This window comes from Mus musculus, chromosome 14 (genome assembly GCF_000001635.26).
Source record: "Mus musculus strain C57BL/6J chromosome 14, GRCm38.p6 C57BL/6J".
In the NCBI taxonomy this organism is placed as follows: Eukaryota; Metazoa; Chordata; class Mammalia; order Rodentia; family Muridae; genus Mus; species Mus musculus.
In genome coordinates this window covers 96,103,088-96,117,430 of record NC_000080.6, presented here as the reverse complement: position 1 = coordinate 96,117,430, position 14,343 = coordinate 96,103,088, and the positions used below count along the sequence as shown (strand labels likewise).

The following is a 14,343-nucleotide window of genomic DNA, read 5'->3' as shown; positions in this document are numbered from 1 at the left end:
TTCCTTTTCATTTCTTTTGAACCATCATCAACAGATTTTTTTTCTTTTGGAAGTTCATGTACAACGAATGGAATCTGGCCCAGATTCCTCACATTTTGAAAAAAAATCTTCTATGACAATGACGTTAGATAACATTTGAAAATAATTAGATGATGAAAGACAGTTGTAGCAGTCCTCGCCACCTGCAGAGAAAAGAATGGCACAGACACCAATTAGGGTTCACACAACAGCTTCTTCTTTATACTCCTTCTTGCAGCTTTTCTTACAACTGTCTCCACCACTAAGGCCCAGGGCTACAACAACAACCCTCCTATACTCTCATCAACTCACCTCATCTTGCTCCACCCCACCTCATCCAATCAGAAATCACACACGCTCCAGGCATGAGCTCAGGTCGGTCACCAATAGGCTGACAGGTCCAGATCATGAAGAACAGTCCAGCCTGGCAGGCAGCCCACACATGCAGCCTCACTGCACATGCTCAGGCAAGGCAGTAAACATGTGGGGTTCACGAGGCCTGGCAATGGGCCAGGGTGCCATCTAGGCTATGCTGCTGCACCCGATTCCCCCATCTCCTCCTTTTTGTTTTATTAGTAGCTCTGGGATCAGCATCTGTCTTAGGTTGCCCCATCCATGACACATCCTTACTTGTCATGGGAGTGACAAACTCACTTTCACCATCTTGTCTTAGGTTGGTATGCGCACATGAGGGTCTTACCTGTGATTGATTACTAATCCAGCATGTTGAGCCAACGTTGGGGCAATGTTCCTGCTTTCAAGGCTGCCAATAACCTGCACTAAGGCTTGTTTATCAGCCCTGTGCTGCCTTCATATACGTGCCATCCACCAAAGCATTCCTCCACACACAACAGTCAGCAGGAACACCCAAAAGGCCATCCTTCCCCAATTTTTAAAGAATCCCACAGTTCCCTGGATGAACACCAGCCATTGCTTTGCAGTTGCAATCTCCACACGGGTGTTGTTCACGGCAAAAATCGATGCTCACAATTCCTTCATCTTTGTGTCGAGATCATGACTCCAATTTTCTTTTTTTTTCCCATTTTTTATTAGGTATTTAGCTCATTTACATTTCCAATGCTATACCAAAAGTCCCCCATACCCACCCACCCCCAATCCCCTACCCACCCACTCCCCCTTTTTGGCCCTGGCGTTCCCCTGTACTGGGGCATATAAAGTTTGCAAGTCCAATGGGCCTCTCTTTCCAGTGATGGCCGACTAGGCCATCTTTTGATACATATGCAGCTAGAGTCAAGAGCTCCCGGGTACTGGTTAGTTCATAATGTTGTTCCACCTATAGGGTTGCAGATCCCTTTAGCCCTTGGGTACTTTCTCTAGCTCCTCCATTGGGAGCCCTGTGATCCATCCATTAGCTGACTGTGAGCATCCACTTCTGTGTTTGCTAGGCCCCGGCATAGTCACACAAGAGACAGCTACATCTGGGTCCTTTCGATAAAATCTTGCTAGTATATGCAATGGTGTCAGCATTTGGATGCTGATTATGGGGTGGATCCCTGGATATGGAAGTCTCTACATGGTCCATCCTTTCATCTCAGCTCCAAACTTTGTCTTGTAACTCCTTCCATGGGTGTTTTGTTCCCAATTCTAAGGAGGGGCATAGTGTCCACACTTCAGTCTTCATTCTTCTTGAGTTTCATGTGTTTAGCAAATTGTATCTTATATCTTGGGTATCCTAGGTTTGGGGCTAATATCCACTTATCAGTGAGTACATATTGTGTGAGTTCCTTTGTGAATGTGTTACCTCACTCAGGATGATGCCCTCCAGGTCCATCAATTTGGCTAGGAATTTCATAAATTCATTCTTTTTAATAGCTGAGTAGTACTCCACATTTTCTGTATCCATTCCTCTGTTGAGGGGCATCTGGGTTCTTTCCAGCTTCTGGCTATTATAAATAAGGCTGCTATGAACATAGTGGAGCATGTGTCCTTCTTACCAGTTGGGGCATCTTCTGGATATATGCCCAGGAGAGGTATTGCTGGATCCTCCCGTAGTACTATATCCAATTTTCTGAGGAACCGCCAGAGACTGATTTCCAGAGTGGTTTTACAAGCCTGCAATCCCACCAACAATGGAGGAGTGTTCCTCTTTCTCCACATCCACGCCAGCATCTGCTGTCACCTGAATTTTTTATCTTAGCCATTCTGACTGGTGTGAGGTGGAATCTCAGGGTTGTTTTGATTTGCATTTCCCTGATGATTAAGGATGTTGAACATTTTTTCAGGTGCTTCTCTGCCATTCGGTATTCCTCAGGTGAGAATTCTTTGTTCAGTTCTGAGCCCCATTTTTAATGGGGTTATTTGATTTTCTGAAGTCCACCTTCTTGAGTTCTTTATATATGTTGGATATTAGTCCCCTATCTGATTTAGGATAGGTAAAGATCCTTTCCCAATCTGTTGTTGGTCTTTTTGTCTTATTGACGGTGTCTTTTGCCTTGCAGAAACTTTGGAGTTTCATTAGGTCCCATTTGTCAATTCTCGATCTTACAGCACAAGCCATTGCTGTTCTGTTCAGGAATTTTTCCCCTGTGCCCATATCTTCAAGGCTTTTCCCCACTTTCTCCTCTATAAGTTTCAGTGTCTCTGGTTTTATGTGAAGTTCCTTGATCCACTTAGATTTGACCTTAGTACAAGGAGATAAGTATGGATCGATTCCCATTCTTCTACACGATAACAACCAGTTGTGCCAGCACCAATTGTTGAAAATGCTGTCTTTCTTCCACTGGATGGTTTTAGCTCCCTTGTCGAAGATCAAGTGACCATAGGTGTGTGGGTTCATTTCTGGGTCTTCAATTCTATTCCATTGGTCTACTTGTCTGTCTCTATACCAGTACCATGCAGTTTTTATCACAATTGCTCTGTAGTAAAGCTTTAGGTCTGGCATGGTGATTCCACCAGAAGTTCTTTTATCCTTGAGAAGACTTTTTGCTATCCTAGGTTTTTTGTTATTCCAGACGAATTTGCAAATTACTCCTTCCAATTCGTTGAAGAATTGAGTTGGAATTTTGATGGGGATTGCATTGAATCTGTAGATTGCTTTTGGCAAGATAGCCATTTTTACAATGTTGATCCTGCCAATCCATGAGCATGGGAGATCTTTCCATCTTCTGAGATCTTCTTTAATTTCTTTCTTCAGAGATTTGAAGTTTTTATCATACAGATCTTTCACTTCCATAGTTAGAGTCACGCCAAGATATTTTATATTACTTGTGACTATTGAGAAGGGTGTTGTTTCCCTAATTTCTTTCTCAGCCTGTTTATTCTTTGTATAGAGAAAAGCCATTGACTTGTTTGAGTTTATTTTATATCCAGCTACTTCACCGAAGCTGTTCATCAGGTTTAGGAGTTCTCTGGTAGAATTTTTAGGGTCACTTATGTATACTATCATATCATCTGCAAAAAGTGATATTTTGCCTTCCTCTTTTCCAATTTGTATCCCCTTGATCTCCTTTTGTTGTCGAATTTCTCTGGCTAATACTTCAAGTACTATGTTGAAAAGGTAGGGAGAAAGTGGGCAGCCTTGTCTAGTCCCTGATTTTAGTGGGATTGCTTCCAGCTTCTCTCCATTTACTTTGATGTTGGCTACTGGTTTGCTGTAGATTGCTTTTATCATGTTTAGGTATGGGCCTTGAATTCCTGATCTTTCCAAAACTTTTATCATGAATGAGTGTTGGATCTTGTCAAATGCTTTTTCTGCATCTAACGAGATAATCATGTGGTTTTTGTCTTTGAGTTTGTTTATATAATGGATTACATTGATGGATTTTCGTATATTAAACCATCCCTGCATCCCTGGAGTAAAACCTACTTGGTCAGGATGAATGATTGCTTTAATGTGTTCTTGGATTTGGTTAGCGAGAATTTTATTGAGGATTTTTGCATCGATATTCATAAGAGAAATTGGTCTGAAGTTCTCTATCTTTATTGGGTCTTTCTGTGGTTTAGGTATCAGAGTAATAGTGGCTTCATAAAATGAGTTGGGTAGAGTACCTTCTACTTCTATTTTGTGAAATAGTTTGTGCAGAACTGGAATTAGATCTTCTTTGAAGGTCTGATAGAACTCTGCACTAAACCCGTCTGGTCCTGGGCTTTTTTTGGCTGGGAGACTATTAATAACTGCTTCTATTTCTTTAGGTGATATGGGACTGTTTAGATGGTCAACTTGATCCTGATTCAACTTTGGTACCTGGTATCTGTCCAGAAATTTGTCCATTTCGTCCAGGTTTTCCAGTTTTGTTGAGTATAGCCTTTTGTAGAAGGATCTGATGGTGTTTTGGATTTCTTCAGGATCTGTTGTTATGTCTCCCTTTTCATTTCTGATTTTGTTAATTAGGATTTTGTCCCTGTGCCCTTTAGTGAGTCTAGCTAAGGGTTTATCTATCTTGTTGATTTTCTCAAAGAACCAACTCCTCGTTTGGTTAACTCTTTGAATAGTTCTTGTTTCCACTTGGTTGATTTCACCCCTGAGTTTGATTATTTCCTGCCGTCTACTCCTCTTGGGTAAATTTGCTTCCTTTTTTTCTAGAGCTTTTAGATGTGTTGTCAAGCTGCTAGTATGTGCTCCCTCCCGTTTCTTCTTGGAAGCACTCAGAGCTATGAGTTTCCCTCTTAGAAATGCTTTCATTGTGCCCCATAGGTTTGGGTACGTTGTGGCTTCATTTTCATTAAACTCTAAAAAGTCTTTAAATTCTTTCTTTATTCCTTCCTTGACCAAGGTATCATTGAGAAGAGTGTTATTCAGTTTCCACGTGAATGTTGGCTTTCCATTATTTATGTTGTTATTGAAGATCAGTCTTAGGCCATGGTGGTCTAATAGGATACATGGGAAAATTTCAATATTTTTGTATCTGTTGAGGCCTGTTTTGTGACCGATTATATGGTCAATTTTGGAGAAGGTCCTGTGAGGTGCTGAGAAGAAGGTATATCCTTTTGTTTTAGGATAAAATGTTCTGTAGATATCTGTCAGGTCCATTTGTTTCATAACTTCTGTTAGTTTCACTGTGTCCCTGTTTAGTTTCTGTTTCCACAATCTGTCCATTGAAGAAAGTGATGTGTTGAAGTCTCCCACTATTATTGTGTGGGGTGCAATGTGTGCTTTGAGCTTTACTAAAGTGTCTTTAATGAATGTGGCTGCCCTTGCATTTGGTGCGTAGATATTCAGAATTGAGAGTTCCTCTTGGAGGATTTTACCTTTGATGAGTATGAAGTGTCCCTCCTTGTCTTTTTTGATAACTTTGGGTTGGAAGTCGATTTTATCCGATATTAAAATGGCTACTCCAGCTTGTTTCTTCAGTCCATTTGCTTGGAAAATTGTTTTCCAGCCTTTCACTCTGAGGTAGTGTCTGTCTTTTTCCCTGAGATGGGTTTCCTGTAAGCAGCAGAATGTTGGGTCCTGTTTGTGTAGCCAGTCTGTTAGTCTATGTCTTTTTATTGGGGAATTGAGTCCATTGATATTAAGAGATATTAAGGAAAAGTAATTGTTGCTTCCTTTTATTTTTGTTGTTAGAGTTGGCATTCTGTTCTTGTGGCTGTCTTCTTTTTGGTTTGTTGATTGATTACTTTCTTGCTTGTTGTAGGGCTTGATTTCCGTCCTTGTATTGCTTCTTTTCTGTTATTATCCTTTGAAAGGCTGGATTCGTGAAAAGATATTGTGTGAATTTGGTTTTGTCGTGGAATACTTTGGTTTCTCCATCTATGGTAATTGAGAGTTTGGCCAGGTATAGTAGCCTGGGCTGGCATTTGTGTTCTCTTAGTGTCTGTATCACATCTGTCCAGGCTCTTCTGGCTTTCATAGTCTCTGGTGAAAAGTCTGGTGTAATTCTGATAGGCCTTCCTTTATATGTTACTTGACCTTTCTCCCTTACTGCTTTTAATATTCTATCTTTATTTAGTGCATTTGTTGTTCTGATTATTATGTGTCGGGAGGAATTTCTTTTCTGGTCCAGTCTATTTGAAGTTCTGTAGGCTTCTTGTATGATCATGGGCATCTCTTTCTTTATGTTTGGAAAGTTTTCTTCTATTATTTTGTTATTAGCTGGCCCTTTAAGTTGAAAATCTTCATTCTCATCAATTCCTATTATCCGTAGGTTTGGTCTTCTAATTGTGTCCTGGATTACCTGGATGTTTTGAGTTAGGATCCTTTTGCATTTTGTATTTTCTTTGACTGTTGTGTCGATGTTCTCTATGGAATCTTCTGCACCTGAGATTCTCTCTTCCATTTCTTGTATTCTGTTGCTGATGCTTGCATCTATTGTTCCAGATCTCTTTCATAGGGTTTCTATCTCTAGCGTTGCCTCGCTTTGGGTTTTCTTTATTGTGTCTACTTCACTTTTTAGTTCTAGTATGGTTTTGTTCATTTCCATTACCTGTTTGGATGTGTTTTCCTGTTTTTCTTTAAGGACTTCTACCTGTTTGGCTGTGTTTTCCTGCTTTTCTTTAAGGGCCTGTAACTCTTTAGCAGTGCTCTCCTGTAATTCTTTAAGTGACTTATGAAATTCCTTCTTGATGTCCTCTATCATCATCGTGAGAAATGTTTTTAAATCTGTGTCTAGATTTTCGGTTGTGTTGGGGTGCCCAGGACTAGGTGGGGTGGGAGTGCTGCGTTCTGATGATGGTGAGTGGTCTTCATTTCTGTTAGTAGGATTCTTACGTTTGCCTTTCGCCATCTGGTAATCTCTGAAGCTAGCTGTTTTAGTTATCACTGTTAAGAGCTTGTTCTTCAGGTGACTCTGTTAGCCTCTATAAGCAGACCTGGAGGGTAGCACTCTCCTTAGTTTCAGTGGGCAGAGTATTCTCTGCAGGCATGCTCTCTTCTTGCAGGGAAGGTACCCAGATATCTGGTGTTTGAACCAGACTCCTGGCAGAAGTTGTGTTCCACTCACTAGAGGTCTTAGGATCCCATGTGGAATCCTGTGTGGGCCCTTGCCTGTGTCAGGCGACTCTGCTGGCAAGGTAGCCTGGGGCTCGAGTGGAGGGGAAGGGGTTGTGCCCCAGATCAGGCCCGGGTAGCCTGCTTCCCTATGTACCGCAGTCTCAGGTTCTGTGCTATTGGATTGGGGCAGGGGCTGTGTTCCACTCACCAGAGGTCTTAGGATCCCATGGGGAGACCTGTGTGGGCCCTTGTGGGTGTTGGGCAAGACTCTGCTGGTAAGGTAGCCTGGGGCTCGAGTGGATCGGAAGGGGCTTGTGTACCAGATCAGGCCCGGGTAGCCTGCTTCCCTATGTACTGCAGTCTCAGGTTCTGCGTGATTGGATTGGGGAAGGCGCTGTGTTCCACTCACCAGAGGTCTTAGGATCCCGTGGGGAGTCCTGTGTGGGCCCTTGCGGGTGTTGGGCGAGACTCTGCTGGCAAGGTAGCCCAGGGCTCCAGTGGAGCGGAAGGGTGACTCCAATTTTCTAGCAGCATCGCACCAATTGCACCGACAGATTTGCAGCTCTGGAAAAATTCTGATACTGACAGAGGTTACACACATTCCTGACATATGAGTAATGCAGGAAGCAAATACTATCTGCTTCAAAATATTCATCTGTTCCTGCAACCAATCCACTCTTTGGTTAACCATAAGGAAAACAGCTTTTAAATTTGTATTCCAGTGGAGCCAAAGCCTGGATTTCCTCTTTTCAGTCCCCTTGAAGGAAAGCTAGAAACCATGATCTTATTTTTGTGAACACCTTATTACTTTCAAAACACAAAAGTACATAAAGAAAAACCTTTTATTCAAACTTGGCTATATTCTGTTCTATACCCCCATACAACACTGCCTTTTGTTCCCTGCCTGTTCACTAAATGTCTTTTCCATATCTTTTCAATGCTTACTGAAATACAGATTTTATAGACATAAATTTATAACATATTTACATAGAGCATACATATGCATACCTAAGAACTTTAAGTGTTTTTATCTTACACAAAACAATGGTCCCTTTCATAGTGCTATTTTCCTTCTAATACTATTGGCTAGTCCTCCCATCCACTATATAAGACCATCTTTTCTCTTTTTCTTTCATTTAAAGCATTCTCCTTTAATGGCTCAAGTTTCTACTACTGAGTCTTCAGGAGCTTTCCTGCAGGTTGCAATGTTTTATTTTTGAGGAAATTGCTCAAAAAGTACCTTACCTTAACTCTTACTGCCTTTATCAGAGTTTAAAAGTGTGTTCGAGATTTTCGCAGCCTGGACCCCATAAGGCGAAACTGACTCCTTCAATCTTTTTACAACCTTCACTCCAGGGGTTCATGAAACCATTGCCCCTGTTGGTCCTGAAATACTGGGAAGGCCCCCAAAATGGTGGGCACATTTTTCCAGACTTTTTCATGAAGACTATGCTTTCCCCTCTTGTCTTCCTCATCTTTATAGGGGGTGAGGAGAAGGCAACAGAGGGGCTGATGGTTCAGGCGGCCTACCGTGCCTCATACTCCAGCGAGACATCTGACTACAGTTGTCACTGTCACTATCAGTCCAGTCACTGTCACTAGTAAACCCTTCAGAGCTAGATTCCTTTTTCTCTTTCTTATCTTTGGTTTGTTGTCTAAGCTGTTTAGGTTTTCGGTGGCTAGCCTGAGAAGCAATCTCCTTAGCCTCCTCAAACGCTCCTGCTCATTCCTCTATTTCAGCATTGTACTTTCCACTGGCATTCCTCAAGCACACCCTGACCAATTTCCAGATGGCTAACATTTTTACTTTCATTTTAGTCACATATGAACCCATGTGGCTGAAATTCCCTTTGTCTCTATTCCTGAGAACCTCAGTACTCCATCCCCCTTTTTTTCCGGGGAACCTATCAGGCCTATGTTTTCTTTAGTTGCTGAAATTCCCTTCGTCTCTATTCCTGAGAACCTTAGTGCTTTGTCCCTTTATTCCCGGGAATCTTTCTGATTTTCTCCTTCATGAAGAGAGATAATCACTTAAAATGATTACTAATAAAGAGAACTAGAAGCACCTGCTGCAGGGGCACACTGTTCGTTGTAACAAAGTACTGCCACAGCAGACCCTTTCTCGCCTGTGTGTATGCACCTATTTTAGCACAGACCACCACACAGGGACCATCATTCACTGTACTGATTTTAAGAGAAGCACTAACAAAAAGTAAGAAATGGGATACACTGCAGCAAAGTGGAATACTCAATACTTATGTAAATGCAGAGCACAAAGCTCAGAAGATAAGACAGAAAGGGATCAGTACAGAGACTTTTGGGGGATCTGGGTTCTCAAAAATGAAACTTTCATTACATCATCTTTACATTTTCTTTGAGAACAGGAAGAATTTTACACATCTTTACAGACTTCTCACCGACTAAATAGTCAATAAATATTTGCCTATGTGGTGAAACCCTGTATCAAACAGAACTAAAGACAACAAAAAAAACTTAAATGAATCAACAAGGAACATTTAAGATAACTACAATAAATGTTGACATGTGCCTCTGACAGAGTGGAATAATTTTTGTAAGTTACAGTTTAACTAAAGAGGTTCTAAACTGGCCACTTACCTAAATTCCCTTACAGCTGCTTACTAAACTTTCCTTACCACTGCTTACTAAAATTTTCAAAGGCCTGTACATTCTTTACTTACTGTTGCCGACCAACGAGATGAGTTCCTGTAAGGACCACCACTTGCCGCTGTCTCCATATCAGTGGAGACAAGAACAACAACCCTCCTACAATCCCAATGACTCACCTCGTCTCACTCCACCCCACCTCATCCAATCAGAAATCACACACGCTCCAGGCATGAGCTCAGGTCGGTCACCAATAGGCTGACAGGTCCAGATCACAAGGAACAGTCATGCTCGGGCAAGGCAGTAAACATTTGCCATTCACAGGGCCTGGCAATGGGCCAGTGCGCCATCTAGGCCCATGCAGCCACACCTGCTTCCTGCAACAGTCAAGGCTTTCACTTGCTCTTTCTCATGTGGGACTTGCAGGGATCCTGGAGACTCAACTCACTTATTTGTTTTATGGATATTATGAAGACGATCATACATAGAGTGATATGAAATGTCATATAGTTTACTGTGTTCTTGAAGAGTAAAGTGGATTATTGATGTATATTTTCTTCCTCTTCACGTTTTAGGCAATTATCCTTTAAGAAGAGCAATAATACATTAAATTTGTTTGTGCAGATAATTTATTAAGAGAAAGAATAAAATGAATTATATAAGTTTTATGTTTAAATATTCTGGGGGATGATGAACAATAATCAATACATTTAAAATAATTATTAGACAAATGGTTTCATTTCAATATTTAGAAGCTTTAAAATGTTTCTCAGTAAATAATTTAGTGTGACCCATATGAAAATGTTTGTTAACTATTTTATCATTAGCATTTTTTAATTTCTAATTTGAAATGACATACTATTATTTCCTATATATGTGAAAATTCTAAGAAAATCAAATATAAAACATAGCCAAAATGTAAATCTATAGATTACAGCAAAAACATTTGATTAGAACTATTTTGAAATATCTTTAATATGTGTCTAACAAGTTTTATATCTAAATTCCATATATAAACTCTCCATGCTCACATTAGTAAGCAGTGTAGCCATTCTGTAATTATGAAATATTCATAATTTTTGTGAGTTGTCTGTGCCTAGGATCAATAAGTAATACTTTTAATTCCATATGGTATCTATAGAAAGAACTTCACGATGATAGTACTATTTTAACTATTATAATGAAACATAACAAATGTGTCCATGAAAAAAAAAAAACATTGTTGGAAACTTTATTTTAAATTCATTTCACTCAAACCCGACTTCTTTTGTTAGAAATTTTTGAGTGATTGCATGTTTTATCATCTTAATATAAAAGTAATTGTGTTTTTTAGAGTAGAATTTTCAGTAATTTTATTGCATTGTACTCTTTGTAGTCATAATGGGATAATGTAAGCACATTTATTAGTGATTTTCATGTATATGATTTTAAAATACACTATAACTTATGTACAGTTCAATGGCAGTAACCTTTGTTCCCTATTTCATCTTTTTCAACAGATGGCTTCATTGAATATTGGGAGAGCAGGTGCCTGTGTGGTTGTCATCAAGCAACCTTGACTGATTTATATAATGTTTGAAGGGATTTTCTTTGCTACTGTGGTTATTTTATATCGTGTGGTAAGAGTGAGAAAGAAATTCTGAGACAAGAATTTCTCAAGAACAGGATTTTTATAGATTTACCTGCTTGTAACAAAAGCAGTAAAAGATCAAACAGAATTTTAGAAAGAAAAAAAAAAGGGAACATCAGACACAACATCTGGCCAATAGTTAATTAGTTCAGGAATGGTTATTGATAATGTTTTTCATTGTAGCATACAATAACTAGAATTACCAAAGGCGGGTTTATCAAAACTGACACATATTTGTGATATAGATAGTTACTTAATGACTGACCGCTTGGTTGTTCTCATAATCTGTGAGGATTCCCAAGAGGTGGCCAAGAGTAGAAGTTATACTATTTTATCTCACAAATTCTGAACGATTTTATGTTTTTCTAATTGAATGTGATGATAGCAAGAGGCAGAATGTTTTGTTGAAACAAATATGCTTCTTTCTCATTTTCCTCAGCTATGAAAACAATTAGAGAGACAGATGATTGTCTCTGCATTCAGAAAACAAACTGCCCTGCTAATCAAGGCTGCATATTGTATCCAAAATGATGATTGGATTTTATTACAACTGTGTCATCAGTCTCGAACTGGCAAACAAAAAGTACTTTCCATAAAGCTTGCCACATCGCTTTGCATTGTCAACCCACTGAGCCAAAGAGTCACTGCAGCTATGGGCATTTGCCTCATGCAGAGTTCAGTATAAGCATGGATGTTAGTTATTCTGAATGTTAATATACCCACTGCATGCTGAAGTCCCTTAGAATTTTGTTCTTTAAAACAAAACTTAGAATTTTGAGACAAAATTTCCAACTCATTAAATTGGGATGATTATGACAACACATAGAAGGGTGACTGACTACATATTCACATTCCCCATTTTCAAAAATCTTACATTGATATGCACATTGTTTTAAACCAAATGTTTGTAATTGTTCCAAAGCGAAATGTGGAACTTTTATGTAACATCATTAATGTATGTCCATGTAAATTATGAAGATAGTTAATAAATGATAAAACGTTCACTTTTATAAGTGTATCTTCTTTCATTTAATTTTTAGAAAAGGTAAAAATTTGATGAGGGTATTGACTTGTTTAGTGTGTGTGTATGTGTGTGTGCGTGTGTGTGTGTGTACACTGTATGTATGTATGCATGGGTTTGTGTCCATTTTTACATGTTGGTGTGTGTGCATAAAATGTACTAAGAGTTTCTTTCATTTTGTGAGTTCCCTTTTCCCTGTTACTTTGTCTGATACAAGTTCATTACTTTCAAATGTTCCCCATGCATTATTTGTTCCTTATTAGTAGAAACCCATCTGATGGCTTACTGGGTAAAGTACTTGTAATGCAAGTATGAGTGTCTCACAACAGATTGCCAGGACTCATTTAAAACCAGATGTGAAAATTTGTATCTATAATCTCAGGACTTCTATAGCCAGATATGAGACAGAGGCAGGAGAATCTTCAGAAACTAGAGAACCAAATAGTTTGGCCTCATGCAAAGATTAACAAGAAGGGACTTATGTCACACAAGGTGTTAGGCAAGGACAAACACCAGAAGTTGTCCTCTGACCTCCATATATATATATAACACAAGCACACTTGGGCCTCTATTCCCATATACATCAGAAACAGTTAAATACACAAAAATCCTCACACGTATAATGTTACCTAAAATTTCATAGTGTGACTTTTAGAAGGAATTGATAATCAATGATCAAATAAGAAATAATGTTTATGTAAATGAGCTAAATACCTAATAAAAAATGGAAAGAAAAAAAAGAAATAATGTTTATATAAGTAGCAAGTAATTTTACATTTCACATGTGTATATCAGCCAACAAAATACTGATAAAACAAAAATTAATAAGTAAAAGATGTCCTTTTCTGCTCCTCAACTTCTGCACCTCCTGATCCTTTCTCTTGCAATATCTGATTCTTAACATCTTTTGCCTCAAGCCATCTAGAAAAGGCTAGAGCTAGCAGGTGGTCTTCATGGAATCGATCCACGTTTTTGCATAGGCTAAGATGGGTTCACTCTAAGAGGCAAGGTCCCAAGAGACTTCATAAAAGAATGGCTTGATTCAGCTGATATATTTTCCCTTCACTCTCATATAGCTTAAGGATTCCTGGACATTATCTCACTCAATTGAGAAATATTCCTGCAGATCTACATAAAGATGAATTTTCATGAATTAATCCTATTTAGATGAATTAATGATTGTATAAGACTTGTGATTTGATTCAAACAATCCTAGGAAGAAAGTTCTAAGAGACAGTTCTAGTTGTTTGCCAGAAAGTTGTAATTCATTTAAAATCAAGAATACAATGTGTCCACTCCTCCTAATAGTTAAGAAAAGGCTGCATAAAAAGAAATACAATGAGCTAATTACACTAGAAGGGGAAATAGACTTGGTACAAATGAAAACATTCATTCTAGATCAGGTCAAAGGATAAAGCCACAGGTGTACAGTATAAGGCAAGGCTGTATGAAACTACTGCTTTGAACTTATAATGAACTTATAGAATGAAACACTGCTTTGAACTTAATGTCAACATCTTTTTTTTTTTTTTTCAACATCCTTCTGTCACTCCCATTTCTTTTTTTTTTTTAAACATTTGGTCTATGAGGTAATTTTTTGTGGAGCTTTTGTATATAAATAGTCCAGAGAAAAGTAAATAAAGTTGTTGCCTTGGGAGGGCTGACCCCCATCCATTTATCCACCAACTGTATATCTCTGTCTATGTGTAGACATGCATGAATACTTGTGGAGAGGATGAAAGAGGTGGCTGGCAAATGTATGTGTGTATGAATATAAATGTGTCTGTGTTCACTGTCTATGTAAATTAATTTCTTTATTTCCTTTTGTTTTCTCTCTGGTTAACAAAGTTAACAAGTGTGGCCAATGACAGGCTCCTGGCTGTCTCAGCAGAGAAGGGAACACTAGCAATAAATCCTTTACGTAATTCTCTGCTGCTATACAACAAGAGTTAATTACAAGAAACCTGCAACATTTAGCCTTAGAATAGCAAATACTTTAGGAACAGCAAATATTACCGAAAAGTGACTACTTTAGCTCCAGTAATCACAACTTCTGCCACCACAACTGCATATGGCCCTGTTGGTACCTTCCAAACATACTATAGATGTCAGGCATGTCACAGCACACATTCCCAATAATGTCCCCATGATGACTTCTTT

General features: G+C 39.0%; 1 protein-coding gene across 1 annotated transcript in view; it reads left to right on the top strand.

Annotated features, from left to right (window-relative positions):
* Klhl1 (kelch-like 1) overlaps positions 1-12,166 on the top strand; it is a 413,770-nt gene extending 401,604 nt beyond the window's left edge. The window contains exon 11 of the mRNA NM_053105.2: positions 11,032-12,166. Coding sequence (NP_444335.2) covers positions 11,032-11,091 — 60 coding nt within the window. The 3' untranslated portion in view covers positions 11,092-12,166. The remainder of the gene's footprint in view (positions 1-11,031) is intronic.
* Positions 12,167-14,343: the final 2,177 nt, after the last annotated feature.